The sequence below is a fragment of the Cucurbitaria berberidis genome, assembly GCF_010015615.1.
Source record: "Cucurbitaria berberidis CBS 394.84 unplaced genomic scaffold K460scaffold_3, whole genome shotgun sequence".
Lineage (NCBI taxonomy): Eukaryota > Fungi > Ascomycota > Dothideomycetes > Pleosporales > Cucurbitariaceae > Cucurbitaria > Cucurbitaria berberidis.
In genome coordinates, this window is record NW_024468937.1 from 5769840 (window position 1) to 5782149 (window position 12310).

Consider the following 12310-nt stretch of genomic DNA (forward strand, 5'->3'; position numbering starts at 1 on the left):
ACCCACTCGGGCTTCTACCAGAGGAGACACATGCATCATGTCTTGGAACCGTTCCCCCTACGACCAGTAGTCGACACCAGCCCTCCGTAACGGCAGACCTCTGCATCTCATGTCGGGGCTAGCGCAGCACTTGCAATGAACACAGCCGCTGGATTTTCAGATCCCCTCGTCACCACCGATACCCCGCTGCCATTCCGCGAGCTATGCGCGAGGATACATGACCGCATAGCTGCCTTTCTGGACGCGAAGGATGTCTCGGACCGCGTGAAGAGTGTGCAAGCGCAGACGAGGCTTTCTCTAGACATCATAGACAGGGCATTGGCGCAATATAGGTGGGTGCTGATTGCGGGGCACATGGTGAGGGCTGCGCGAAGGCTGACAGCTGCTGTAGTCTCCCAGAGCTCTCGTTAGCATACAATGGAGGCAAGGACTGCCTTGTTCTTTTGATTCTGTATCTCTGTGCACTGCACAAACGAGGCTTGACCAACACCTCGAATCCATCGTCCAACATCGAGACCGCCGTACAGTGCGTTTATATCCAGGACGCACATCCCTTCTCCGAAGTCGAGGAGTTCGTGACGCAATGTATCAAGACATACTCGCTGGCGCTTCTGGAATATGCAAAACCTATGAAAGCTGCCTTTGCCGATTATCTACGCGATACCCCGTCGGTGAAAGCGATCCTCGTAGGCACGCGAAGGACAGATCCCCACGGCGAGTACTTGAAGCATTTCGACCCAACAGATTCAGGCTGGCCCAAGTTTGTGCGTGTGCATCCGGTTATAGACTGGCATTATGTCGAGATTTGGACAGTACGTACTAAACGTAGCGGCTGTAGGGAGGTCCATTGACGCCTTGTAGTTCATACGACACCTAAACATACCGTACTGTACGCTTTACGATCGCGGGTACACCTCTTTAGGTGGCACTACCGACACTCAGCCGAATCCCGCCCTCGCGCGTCAACCATCTTCCAGTCAAACAACACAACTAGGGGCAGTGAACGGGGCAGTGAACGGCACACCTAAGCCGATATTCCGGCCAGCTTACGAGCTAGAAGACGACTACGAAGAGCGACTGGGAAGAGATAGATAGATAACGTAATGATACTCAGATGATATTTGCACTGTCCCGACGCAGTATTTACGAACATCGTGACGGTACAAGACGGAGGAAAATACCGCCTCTAGCTATAGTGACCAGGCGCTACTTACTCACAGGCAGCTCACATATCAAGTACTCCTCCTATCCATTCGTTGTCCAACTTCACAGTTGAGGCGGACATGGAAGAGCCTGGGTATCCTCGGAGGTAAAGGACTTGTAGTATCAGTATGGAGTTGCATGGGAAAAGGTTTACGAGACAGTATCAAGGGATAGTCTTGTCACTGTATGGAGCACTCAACCCCCTACATAGTATTATTGGCCTGTACAAAGCTGACTCAATTTTGTTTGAAGTACATCAACTCTGATAATCCAACCAACAATCTTTACAAGCACATATTGCGTTTGAACTTATTGCAGTCTCGATCATCATCCATAACTGCCCCTGATGGGCTCTGTTCTTACCACCTAATGTTCGTTCCACCAACAAAGAAATTCCCGTTACCATTTGGAGCAGCAAAGCCCGCAACGGACTGGTCAGCTCGCGTACAATGATCGATAACCCAGAGCAGACCAATTGCCACATCGGAACTGCCTCGCTGTTAGCCTCCTTTAACTTTCCAAACAATGTGAACAGTAGTATTGAGGTAAGCGTACCAGTAGCTACTCTCGTCACGGCCAGTCAAGCTCTGACCAGATGCGTGGGCGTCGCCAGAGCGGCAGAATTCAGTGACCCTACCACTACCGGGCACGCCGCAACGGGTGGTGCCAAGGTTCCTCAAATATTGATAGCATGCAATAACACCACCCACAGATGTATAAGCGGCCTCCGAGGGACCTGGAACCGCGGAATTAGTATCAGATCTGTGAGAGCACCTATAACTGAGGGATCAACTTTACTTACCGCAGCGTGGGTCAAACATGGCGGTCATCTCGGCTAGAGAAGGTGTTAACTGGAATTCCACAACAGGATATTGGAAAATGAAAGGATTCGCATACGGGGCTCAGGGCGAGGCATTTCGTAGAGCTTCGCCGTGGTGAGGCCAAGAGACTCAAGAGAAGGGAGTCCTGGACCAGGAATCACATCGGGGTACTTTTCGCGGGCCTCGACGATAGGAGTCGCAGAGACAGCCTGGAGAGAGGCGAGCGAGAAGAGGAGGGAGGAGATGAATTTAGCGGAAAGCATTTTGAATGTTTAAGGCTGAAGCTGTAGAGTTGAGTTGGAATTGTTGGTGATGAGTTGATGAAGAAACGACTCCCTCTTTATAGATCACCTCCAGGCAGCCTGAGAAGCTTGTCCCGAGTAGGCTGAAGGGTTTCTAGGTAGATTATCGTCAGTACGCTCGTAAAGCTTACTCTAATAACTTTGTTTGATGAAGCGGCTAAGTTCATTAGCTACAAACAGAAGGTACGAAGTCAGTGTAAACCACTTCAGATCTGACCGCATATCAATTCCTTGTGCGTGAAACAAACAAGCCTCTTTTGAAGTTGTGCAACCATTGAATTATCGTCGCCCCGTGATCTTCCCAGGCGTTCTCGTCAAGTTTGCTCTTCTAGTTCGGTAGTTCCATCTACGATTCTGTAGAGTTTGTAGCAGTCGACAGTGGTACTTCATAGCTCACACATGCTGTGTCTCGCAGACTCCGTCGAGTAAACCATAGGCTATCCTTCTCATTTTCTTTCGTCACGTTCCGCTGTTCGTGGCCGAGTCTTCTCGACGGCAATGGACTCTTTGGTAACCTTAGGTATAAATAAACGCATTGTCAGCACCACGGAATTTCGGTTAGGCCAATTTGTATATTACAGTGCAGATAAGCAATAATGCTTCTCGCTATATTTTCGGTCCTTTGGTTTTGCGCCCCCAACTTCATTATTACTCTGCCCTAGGCTCTTGGCACCGTAAGATGCTATGCTGGAAATGAGAAATGGACTGTTTTGATTAAGGCCTTGTTCGGTGTCCGTTTTTCATAATCACCGTATTGTCCAAACAGGTAGATTTAAAGCTACCTTTTGTTTCGTTAGTTCCACTAGCTATTCGAAGAGGCGTGAGGGGGTTAATACTAATCCAGAGGCGCTGTTTTCTAGCGCTTACTCTTAATAACGGATGTAAGGCTCTTGCCTAATCAAGTGTGATGGAGATACTCGGGCACCGTATTCTCATTCTAAGCCCTTAGACTTTGAAGATGTTCCATACAAGGGTGGTATGAAAATTGACGTCGTTGAATCGTAATAAGAGGATTCCCAAAGCGCCTACGCCCTAGTTAAGCTATTGCTGGTTCTGTGAACGTACTTTATGTAAGTACATTAATTCTTCCAGGATAGGCTGCATTCAAGACGGTCGCCAACTATGGTTCTAAACCTCATCATCGTTCTCTCATGGTACCAAATATCAATAAAACAGTGCAAGATGTAGATATCTCATTGTTTGGACTCTCAAGCGGAATTTTCTCTCAATTGACGTGAGAATCTAAGATGGACTGCATTCCGTGGCTGCGGGTTCATCGCGGTCGGGCGTTTGCCGCGAGGAGCGGGCCGTCACGTGGCATCCCCCGCACAAGGCGCATACAGGCCAGGCCACCAAGTCATAAGAGGATTATGATATTGATATGATGACCTGCTGTCGGTTCTTATGCCAGGCTTCACCGGTAATCACCCTGACTTGAGCACGGGTGATGACCACTGGCGGATTTCAGCCGAGGTACAGTAATTGCTGAGACTGAACTACTGAGAAAGAAAGCCGAGTCAAGGCACAATACTCCTCTCTTCACTTCCAAGATCTCACAACAGGACTTCGATTCTTCCGTCAGTGTTTCTGGCAGCTAGTAACTTCTTCCCAAGCAATGAGCTACCTATTTCATCTACAAACTTTCACATGGATACATCGCTCGAATCTATATCTTCTCTAATTCTTAGTACTAGAGTCACCTCCCCGGCAATACTTCTTTTGGGTCTACTGAGGTTTCCCAATCTTGACCTTTGATGTCCGCACGAACAGCAATCCGGACCATCTCAATGTGATGTTCCGCCAACGACGGATTTTTCCGTGCAACCACCGTCTCACTTCCGGTGGCCAAGACCCCCTATATCATCTTAAAGGCTTAGACAACTACATAATACAATCATATTACAGTCAAGGTAGACCCCCACAAGGCGTTTCATCAAACATCTGGTGTGACTGGTATAGTGTTTTCAGCAGAATTCCACCTAAGAAAGCCTGTCGCATAGATGAGATCGGCGCAAACTAGCTCGTCAATGAAGCACATCAGAACACCAAGTGCTTGGAGCATGTAGTCTTACCTCGAATCAAACGCTGACCTGCCTATAGTGGGTACGTTCGACTCCATCTTTGCTGGCTATATTCGTTCCGTTTGTTAAATTATTGACTAGAATTGCGTGACCGTGATTTGCTTCCAGGAGGTGGACTAAATATATTTAGTATTTGAACTGAGCTCCATGTCGCCTCCTCAGCAGCCTATCGCAAGCACATCGTTCATCAATTCTGCTCTTTCAGTATCATAGTTCTAGATTTTGAAACTTCATCAAACATGAAGCTCTCTACTTCCTTGGTCCTCCTCGCGGCATCAATAGTGTCCGCAACGCCCACTCCTTCCTACAAAGAAGGTGTGGCAAGAGTCCTAGAAAAGAGGGCGAGCATTACCGACGCTGCCAATATCGGCTACGCGACGCAGAATGGCGGGTGAGTCTGCCAACACTGACCCGTCCCAGGACTCACATTCACACATCTTGTTTAGCACCAAAGGAGGTGCCGGTGGACCTACCACCACTGTTAGCACTCTTCCCCAGCTCTCTGCTGCAGCCAATTCAACGGGACCTCTTATCATTGTTGTGCAAGGCGCCATCAGCGGTGCAGCAAAGGTTCACGTTGGATCCGACAAAACTATTGTAGGGAAATCCGGGAGCTGTATGTACTTGTCAAACCGCTAGATTGCCTCCTGTTTCGAATTCCTGCTGAAACCTTCTAGCTTTGACAGGTATCGGTCTCACCATCCTGGGTCAAAAGAACGTAATCATCAGGAACTTGAAGATTTCCAAGGTGCTCGCCGCATACGGGGATGGTGTCACTATCAACAAGTCGACCAATGTATGGGTTGACCATCTCGACGTGTCCGGAGATGACACGGTGGGCAAGGATACCTACGATGGGTTGGTAGATTTGTCACATGCGGCTGACTTTGTGACAATCTCCCACACTTACTTCCACAACCATGTACGTCTTACAACATTTGAGTTTGGAAGCAGATTAGCATATCATGGTGAAAGAGTCACAGCTGACCCATGACTATAGTCCAAGGGAACGCTCGTCGGCCACTCCGACAAGAACGCAGCCGAAGACACCGGCCACCTACGCGTGACATACGCAAACAACCACTTCTACAAAGTGGCCAGCCGCGGCCCACTGCTTCGGTTTGGGACAGCACACATCCTCAACAACTACTACAACGAACAAGACACAGGTGTAAACTCGCGCATGGGTGCTCAGGCCTTAGTTCAAGGCACCGTCTTCGAAAACAGCGGCAAGAAGGCAGTCTATACCGAGTCAAGCAAAGAGCAAGGGTGAGTGACTATGGCCCTTGGGATCTTCCATTAGACCTTTGAACGCTAACTGATCGGGTGATAGGTTTGCGGTCGTCGTTGACACTATATTCGGTGGTCAGAGTGCCAACACGGCACCTGTCGGAAAGCTTAACGCGAACAGTTTCCCTTATAAGTATACGGCATTGGCTTCTGCGAATGTCAAAGCTGCTGTTACCGCAGAGGCTGGTCAAAAGTTAGCGTTCTAAACTCCAGGGGACGATGTGCTTTGGTAGGCTCCTGGAGGCTTCATGTATAAACTTTTATTGGGAACGTTGCAAAGGTCGTTAGGGCAGTGGCGTTGCCATTGTGTTACCACCTTTTAAGAACTCTTTCCATCCTTACTCAATACGATAACCATTATTTTCCTCCATTTCCCGATAAAGAGTGTGGCATAAGCCGTCGAGGTCTATGTGTTTGAGCATGGCTGACCTGGCGCCAATATCGTGACTGGCTCCTCGGGTTACTACAGCTCTTGACAAAACACCGAAAGACATCCATATAATCGATTGAACCCTGTTATGTCAGTATATAGGTTTATATTTCGGTGTATGAGAAATCCTTGAGCAACGTCCTATTCCAGCTGCAGCCTACGTCACGTGTGATCGCTATCTAGCGTGCCTTGGCGCGATCGGAATTCGAGCTCTCGAGAGCTTCCGACTTCACCACTGCGCACCTCAACACCAACCCAACTTGACAGTCGCCCAATATGGCGGATAAGATGGAGGGCGTAGTAATGGGCGGAGGTCTTGTAGATCCGAGCAAATACCCGGTGCCCATCGAAACGTAAGTTTGTAGAGATCTCAAGGTAGGTTCCAGATGCTAATAGTGACCGCAGAATTTACGTGAGTTGAACCCGAGCGCGCAGCACGCACTCGCATTGCACTCTGTGGCGCGATGCTGACAGCACTAGGTCAACAACCTCGAGGAGCGCGTCAAGATCGACACGATTAAGCAAGCCCTGACTCGAGTCTTCCAATACTACGGCCCAATTCTCGATGTCATTGCTAAGAGCAGCTTGAAGCGGAAGGGACAGGCGTTCATCGTCTTCGACAGCGAGAAGTCTGCACTGGAAGCTGTGGAGGAGATGAATGGCTTCGAGATGTACGGAAAGGTCATGAAGGTGTCTAGGGCAAAAACACACAGCGACGAGACGGTCAAGCGAAAAGCTACGGATATGTTCGACGACCACAAGCGGAAGCGACTGATGCTGAAGGGTATGCACATGCATTTTGCTCGATTACGACCATGCACTGACTGCTTCTAGATTTCAAGCGAGCGGAAGAGGACGCCAAAGCGCAAGCGAATCCCGCAGTCACGGCCGAGAAGCCTCGCGCAGCCAAGACAGGAGCTGCTGCTGTCCCCGACGAATATGTGCGACCGAACAAGACGCTCTTCCTACAGAACATTCCCCGCGACGTCGACGAAGACGATCTCACAACGATATTCGAGCGCTTCGAAGGCTTCAAGGAAGTGCGTTTGGTTTCAGTCAGGTCCGTCGCCTTTGCCGAGTTCGAGAACGAGCAGTTTGCGATTACGGCGAAGGAGGCGACGGCGAATACACCGATTGGCGCAGAAGGCAAGCCCATGAAGGTCACTTACCAGCGACAGTAGGTTATTGCGAATGGATTTATGAGTTTATGATACCTTTTGTTAGCTCCAAGCCATTACAATGGAGAGCCTTGTTGTCTAATCGCTATGTTCACATTGACTATGGCACAGTACTCATCTTCATATATAGGGAAACCCCATTTGCGCCCCTTGTCGCAGTCCCCAATTCCTGGCCGATTCATGCAGAAGTCGCTTACAGGTCAGCCGAAGACTTCAAGTATTTCGAGCGTTTGGCTGCCGACGCTAGGAGGGGCAGAGCGTTCCACCCTCGCAACTTCGGATCGAACAATGGCCCATTCTGACCGGCTCCGAAGTGCTCAGAAGATGACATCCTCGTTATCTTCGTCTCCGAACAGGTCCTTGGTCTCCTTGGCGTCCTGTGCGGCACTCTCCACATCTGGACTCTGTGCATTTGCATTCTCTTCAGCCTTTTTCCTCTCCTGCCTGGCTGCTTCCTCGACAGCGGCATCCTTTTGCTTTTTGTTGGACACCTTCTTCAAGCGGTAGAACTCCTCTCGGTCTAGCTCGTCTAACTCAGAGTTGATGTACTTGATTGTGTTTTCGGTTCGAGGAATGATGACATGCTCGCTGTTACTTGTGAGCTTGGGCAGATATGACAGGAGCGAAGGATACCCACATGGCGTTGACACGGCGATTGACTACCTTGATAACCTCGTCCAATATTACAAAGGCAGTTTGCAGACTAGCCAGTTCGACTAATGTCTCGACGGCTCTTGCATACGTCTCTCTACACCTCTGCACTTGTTGCCCGCCCTTGCCCAGGCCCGTCAGGGCGAAATCGTTGTTGTTCTCTGCCGTGAAGCTCTCGAACTGTGGGAGAAAGACACCGGAGACGTTTTCTTGCTTGGTGCGTACGCGGAACCGTGCTTGTTTTGCGGATTCTTGGATCTGGTAGCCAATGTCGCCGCCGACGGCGTAGGTTACTTCGGCGAGGGAGAAGGCTGCGACTTGCATGACCCTGCCCATCTTGCGCTTCGCTTCATCGATGCGGCGCGTTATCTCTGCTCGGGGAATCAGCCATATGTTGACACGATGGGGCGAAGCATGGCATGGCGTGGCCCGCACCTCGGAAGCGTCTGTCAAGCGTCAGCAGCGGCTCAAGAGAATGGCGTAGATGGGCGATGCCTACTTTGTCAATGCCTCGCTCTTTCGCTTCAGCAGGTCGTGACCTGTCTGGGCGCCCTTCAGCTTGCTCTTCATCAACCCCAGCGATTGCCGCGTCGCGAAGACTGCCTCTCTCGCCTAATGGGGGGCGTGTCAGTATGGGCAATCTGCCGCATAGCAATAGCTCACAGCTGCTACATACCCCGCTGCCAGACATGGCTCAGATAATCGACGGGTCGGGGAGTATAATGTATACGAACACGGGACAGACGCTGACGGTGCTCCGAAGGTAGTCAGACAGTCGTCGTGGGGCCAGTAAGAGTGGGCTGCTCGGAATAGCAGTAGTGAAGACGGCGGTACGTGACGCAGCTATGGGCCGGGTAGCTTTCGTGAGACGCGGGGGCCGTGCGTTGCGCCTGCCAACAATCTGAAGTGGGCCGCCCATGCTGCAAAGGCCCCATTGGCTGCGACTTGACCGCCGCCCCATCCATCGTTCTTTCCCTCAGAACTTTACCGCCGCGAGACGACGACGCCCTCAGCAGCCATCCAGCACGACTCCATCGCGTTCCCTGCCTACGACGGGCTGTCCCCCCACGCCCGCTCTGGCGCAATCATGCCTGGCGAACTCCTTCGAACCGTGACGGCGAGCCTCTCGCGGCCCACCAAGCGGAAGATGGAGCGCTCGTCCGACCTTTTCCTCATCACCGACCAGGACGTCGCGTACGAGCAGGACATTCAGCGCAATGCAGGCAGCGTCAAGCCCTGGCTGGACTACTACGGCTTCAAGAAGAGCCGCGGCAGCATTCTGGAGCAGGCCTTCGTCCTCGAGCGCGCCGTCACCACGCTCCCGCGCTCGTACAAGCTCTGGAAGCTCTACCTCGAGCTCCGCACCAAGCACCTCACCAAGAAGAATCCCGCCAAGTACGCGCCACACTATGTCAAGGTCAACGCCCTCTTCGAGCGCGCACTCGTGCTGCTCAACAAGATGCCGCGCATATGGGAGATGTACCTGCACTTCCTCATGCAGCAGCCCCTCGTTACCACAACCCGCCGCACCTTTGATCGAGCCTTGCGCGCCCTGCCCCTCACACAACACAACCGCATATGGGCCCTCTACCGGCCATTTGCAACGTCTGCGTCTGGTGAAACAGCCGTCAAGATATGGCGCCGCTATATGCAGATCCATCCCGAGGACGCCGAGGACTTCATCGAGCTGCTGAAGGACATGCGCAAGTATACCGAGGCGGTCAAGAAATACATGGAGATTCTCAACAACCCGCGCTTCAAGAGCAAGGAGGCCAAGGGCCCGTTCCAGTTTTGGACCGAGATGATCGACCTCATGATCGACCACGCCAAAGAAATTGACACTAGCGACGACAGTGGCATTGACGTGGAGAAGATCGTTCAGAGCGGTATCATCAAGTTTCCCGACCAGCGCGGCATACTCTGGGTCGGCCTAGCCCGATACTGGATGCACAAGGGCGAATACGAAAAGGCGCGCGACGTCTTCGAGGAGGGCGTCACCACCGTCATGACCGTTCGCGACTTCTCGGTAGTTTTTGATACCTACGTCGAGGCCGAAGAGGCCATGATCGGTATCAAACTCAACGAGGCTGCTGCCCGGTCCGAAAAGGTCAGGCTGGACGAAGCCGCCGACGCCGACCTCGACATCCGAATGGTCCGCTTTGAGTCACTGATGCAAAGAAGACCCTTCTTACTCAACGATGTCATGCTGCGGCAGAACCCGCACAACGTTATCGAATGGGAAAAGCGCGTCGCTCTCTGGGGTGATAACAAGAAGGAGATTGTGCAGACCTACACAGACGCCATCTCCGCTATCAATCCGAAGAAGGCAGTGGGCAAGTTCCATGAGCTGTGGACCAATTACGCAAAGTTGTATGAGGCTGGCGGTGACCTTCAAAATGCTCGCGTCATCATGGAGAAAGCTGTCAAAGTCCCTTACAAATCCGTGGCTGAATTGGCTGAGATGTGGTGTGAGTGGGCCGAGATGGAGCTCCGCAACGAAAACTTTGACAGGGCCGTCGATATCATGGCGAAGGCCACGCAAGCACCAAAGCGATCCAACGTCGATTATTTCGACGAATCGTTATCACCACAACAGCGTGTTCACAAGAGCTGGAAATTGTGGAGCTTCTACGTCGATCTTGTGGAGAGTGTCAGCACACTCGAAGAGACAAAGAAGGTCTATGAAAGAATATTCGAGCTTCGTATCGCAACACCGCAGACAATCGTCAACTTTGCCAATCTCCTGGAAGAAAACAAGTACTTCGAGGACTGCTTCAAGGTCTATGAGCGTGGACTGGACCTCTTCAGCTATCCTGTTGCCTTTGAGATATGGAACCTCTACCTAACCAAGGCCGTAGACCGAAAGATCGGAATGGAGCGGTTACGAGATCTGTTCGAGCAAGCCGTCGAAGACTGCCCGCCAAAGTTCGCCAAAGTGCTGTACCTCATGTACGGTGCCCTGGAAGAAGACCGAGGCCTGGCCCGCCACGCCATGCGAATATACGAGCGCGCTACCCGCGCCGTCGCGGATGAAGATCGACTAGATATGTTCAACTTTTACATTACCAAGTCCGCATCAAATTTCGGTCTCACATCCACCCGACCAATCTATGAGCGCGCCATCGCCGCCTTACCCGACGCCGAAGCCAAAGAAATGTGTCTCAAGTTCGCCGAAATGGAGCGACGACTAGGCGAAATAGATCGGGCAAGAGCCATTTATGGCCATGCAAGCCAGTTCTGCGATCCCAGGACAAGTCCGGAGTTCTGGAAAAAGTGGGAGTCGTTTGAGGTGCAGCATGGAAATGAGGATACATACAAGGAGATGCTGAGGATCAAACGGAGTGTTCAGGCTCAGTACAAGTACGTAACCTCTCTTCGTACAGTGATTGGAAGACTTGTAGAACTAACAGTCAACAGTACCGATGTCAACTTCATCGCCTCCCAGGCCGTCGCGCGAGGCCAACAAAACGGCAACGGCGCTCTTGCCGAGGATGACGCATCAGATGCTGGTGAAGACGCAATGGCTGCACTCGAGCGGCAAGCACGAGCTCCTGTGGGCTTTGTGGCTGCTAGCACAGGGCTTGCTGGCAATATCAAGCCCACTGAAGAGACAGCAGCAAATCCGGACGCGATTGATCTCGACGACGATGATCTATGATTCACGAACGATCGGTGGGCGGGTAGGATAAGAAGGTGTGCATTTTTGTGGCGTTCTATATGGGCTTATCAACTCCAGACTTGGGAATTTTCTTGCTTGTGTTAAACGTTGGCCCCATTCCGCGGCCCTTCAGCTTTCGACTTTCCTCACTTCTAGTTTGATATGTCTTTTGAGATTCGATGGATACCTAGGCAGTCCTCTTTTGCATACTCGGCGTTGTAAATCTCATGGAACAAAATGCGCAACACTGCTGTCGATTAGTAGTCGATGGACTTCCCTTTGTTCGACAGAGAATGGGGATATCGAAGGCACAATCTGCCGGTTCTCTAGTCAATATCTTCTCAACTTCATTCATCATCACAGATATAAAGATACAAACATTAGTCAAAAATAACCTCATTTTACCCTTCAGCCTGGAAACTTCTTCCTCGAGCTGCACTACACATTCCTTGATTTTCCGCGACTCTCAAACAGCTAGCTCACGAATCCTCCTCCGTCAGCCGAATTTAAAACTGAAACGCACTACGGATTCACTATGTATCCATACTCATTGCATAGTGGCGCTACCAGTCGTGCCTTGCTAAAAACAGCATAATGTAAGCACTGCGCCCTCCGTAGCTGCATTCGAAGTCCGAGTATGTGTTTCAAGTGTCATGTGCACAGTCACACACACACCACACTTGCGCTATTTTCCCT

The 12310-nt window shown here is 51.2% G+C and overlaps 6 protein-coding genes across 6 annotated transcripts; 4 read left to right on the forward strand and 2 right to left on the reverse strand.

Annotated features, from left to right (window-relative positions):
- Positions 1-30: 30 nt before the first annotated feature.
- Positions 31-1095, forward strand: K460DRAFT_377820 (adenine nucleotide alpha hydrolases-like protein; the record flags this gene model as incomplete). The annotated part of the gene is made up of 4 exons (XM_040935017.1): positions 31-66; positions 97-332; positions 392-812; positions 862-1095. 4 exons carry the CDS (start codon positions 31-33, stop codon positions 1093-1095), a joined length of 927 nt encoding a protein of 308 aa, XP_040789230.1.
- Positions 1096-1562: 467 nt separating this feature from the next.
- K460DRAFT_417705 (uncharacterized protein) lies at positions 1563-2482 on the reverse strand (the record flags this gene model as incomplete). The annotated part of the gene is made up of 4 exons (XM_040937901.1): positions 2101-2482; positions 2006-2038; positions 1759-1939; positions 1563-1692 (listed from the first exon to the last, which is right to left on the reverse strand). Exons 1-4 carry the CDS (start codon positions 2285-2287, stop codon positions 1563-1565), a joined length of 531 nt encoding a protein of 176 aa, XP_040789231.1. The 5' UTR covers positions 2288-2482.
- A 2164-nt stretch (positions 2483-4646) lies between these two features.
- Positions 4647-6185, forward strand: K460DRAFT_310107 (polysaccharide lyase family 1 protein; the record flags this gene model as incomplete). The annotated part of the gene is made up of 5 exons (XM_040930144.1): positions 4647-4798; positions 4854-5023; positions 5085-5329; positions 5408-5676; positions 5741-6185. The coding sequence occupies 5 exons, from the start codon at positions 4647-4649 to the stop codon at positions 5901-5903; spliced, it is 999 nt and encodes a 332-aa protein (XP_040789232.1). The 3' UTR covers positions 5904-6185.
- Positions 6186-6403: 218 nt separating this feature from the next.
- Positions 6404-7308, forward strand: K460DRAFT_282175 (RNA-binding domain-containing protein; the record flags this gene model as incomplete). The annotated part of the gene is made up of 4 exons (XM_040928550.1): positions 6404-6480; positions 6533-6539; positions 6608-6911; positions 6962-7308. 4 exons carry the CDS (start codon positions 6404-6406, stop codon positions 7306-7308), a joined length of 735 nt encoding a protein of 244 aa, XP_040789233.1.
- Positions 7309-7452: 144 nt separating this feature from the next.
- Positions 7453-8782, reverse strand: K460DRAFT_367416 (uncharacterized protein). Its single transcript, XM_040933575.1, has 5 exons — positions 8633-8782; positions 8456-8568; positions 8392-8402; positions 7943-8327; positions 7453-7893 (listed from the first exon to the last, which is right to left on the reverse strand). Exons 1-5 carry the CDS (start codon positions 8645-8647, stop codon positions 7623-7625), a joined length of 795 nt encoding a protein of 264 aa, XP_040789234.1. The 5' UTR covers positions 8648-8782; the 3' UTR covers positions 7453-7622.
- Positions 8783-8945: 163 nt separating this feature from the next.
- Positions 8946-12051, forward strand: K460DRAFT_386836 (TPR-like protein). Its single transcript, XM_040935622.1, has 2 exons — positions 8946-11316; positions 11374-12051. The coding sequence occupies exons 1-2, from the start codon at positions 9044-9046 to the stop codon at positions 11612-11614; spliced, it is 2514 nt and encodes an 837-aa protein (XP_040789235.1). The 5' UTR covers positions 8946-9043; the 3' UTR covers positions 11615-12051.
- The last annotated feature ends 259 nt before the right edge of the window (positions 12052-12310 follow it).

Excerpts from the sequence above, each read along its gene's own strand:
- K460DRAFT_367416 (XM_040933575.1), bottom strand. Across the intron at positions 7,894-7,942 it reads AATCGCCGTGTCAACGCCAT|CGAGCATGTCATCATTCCTC; the intron begins GTGGGTATCCTT and ends CACAAGTAACAG.
- K460DRAFT_386836 (XM_040935622.1), top strand. The coding sequence starts at position 9,044 with ATGCCTGGCGAACTCCTTCGAACCGTGACGGCGAGCCTCTCGCGGCCC. Across the intron at positions 11,317-11,373 it reads AGTGTTCAGGCTCAGTACAA|TACCGATGTCAACTTCATCG; the intron begins GTACGTAACCTC and ends AACAGTCAACAG.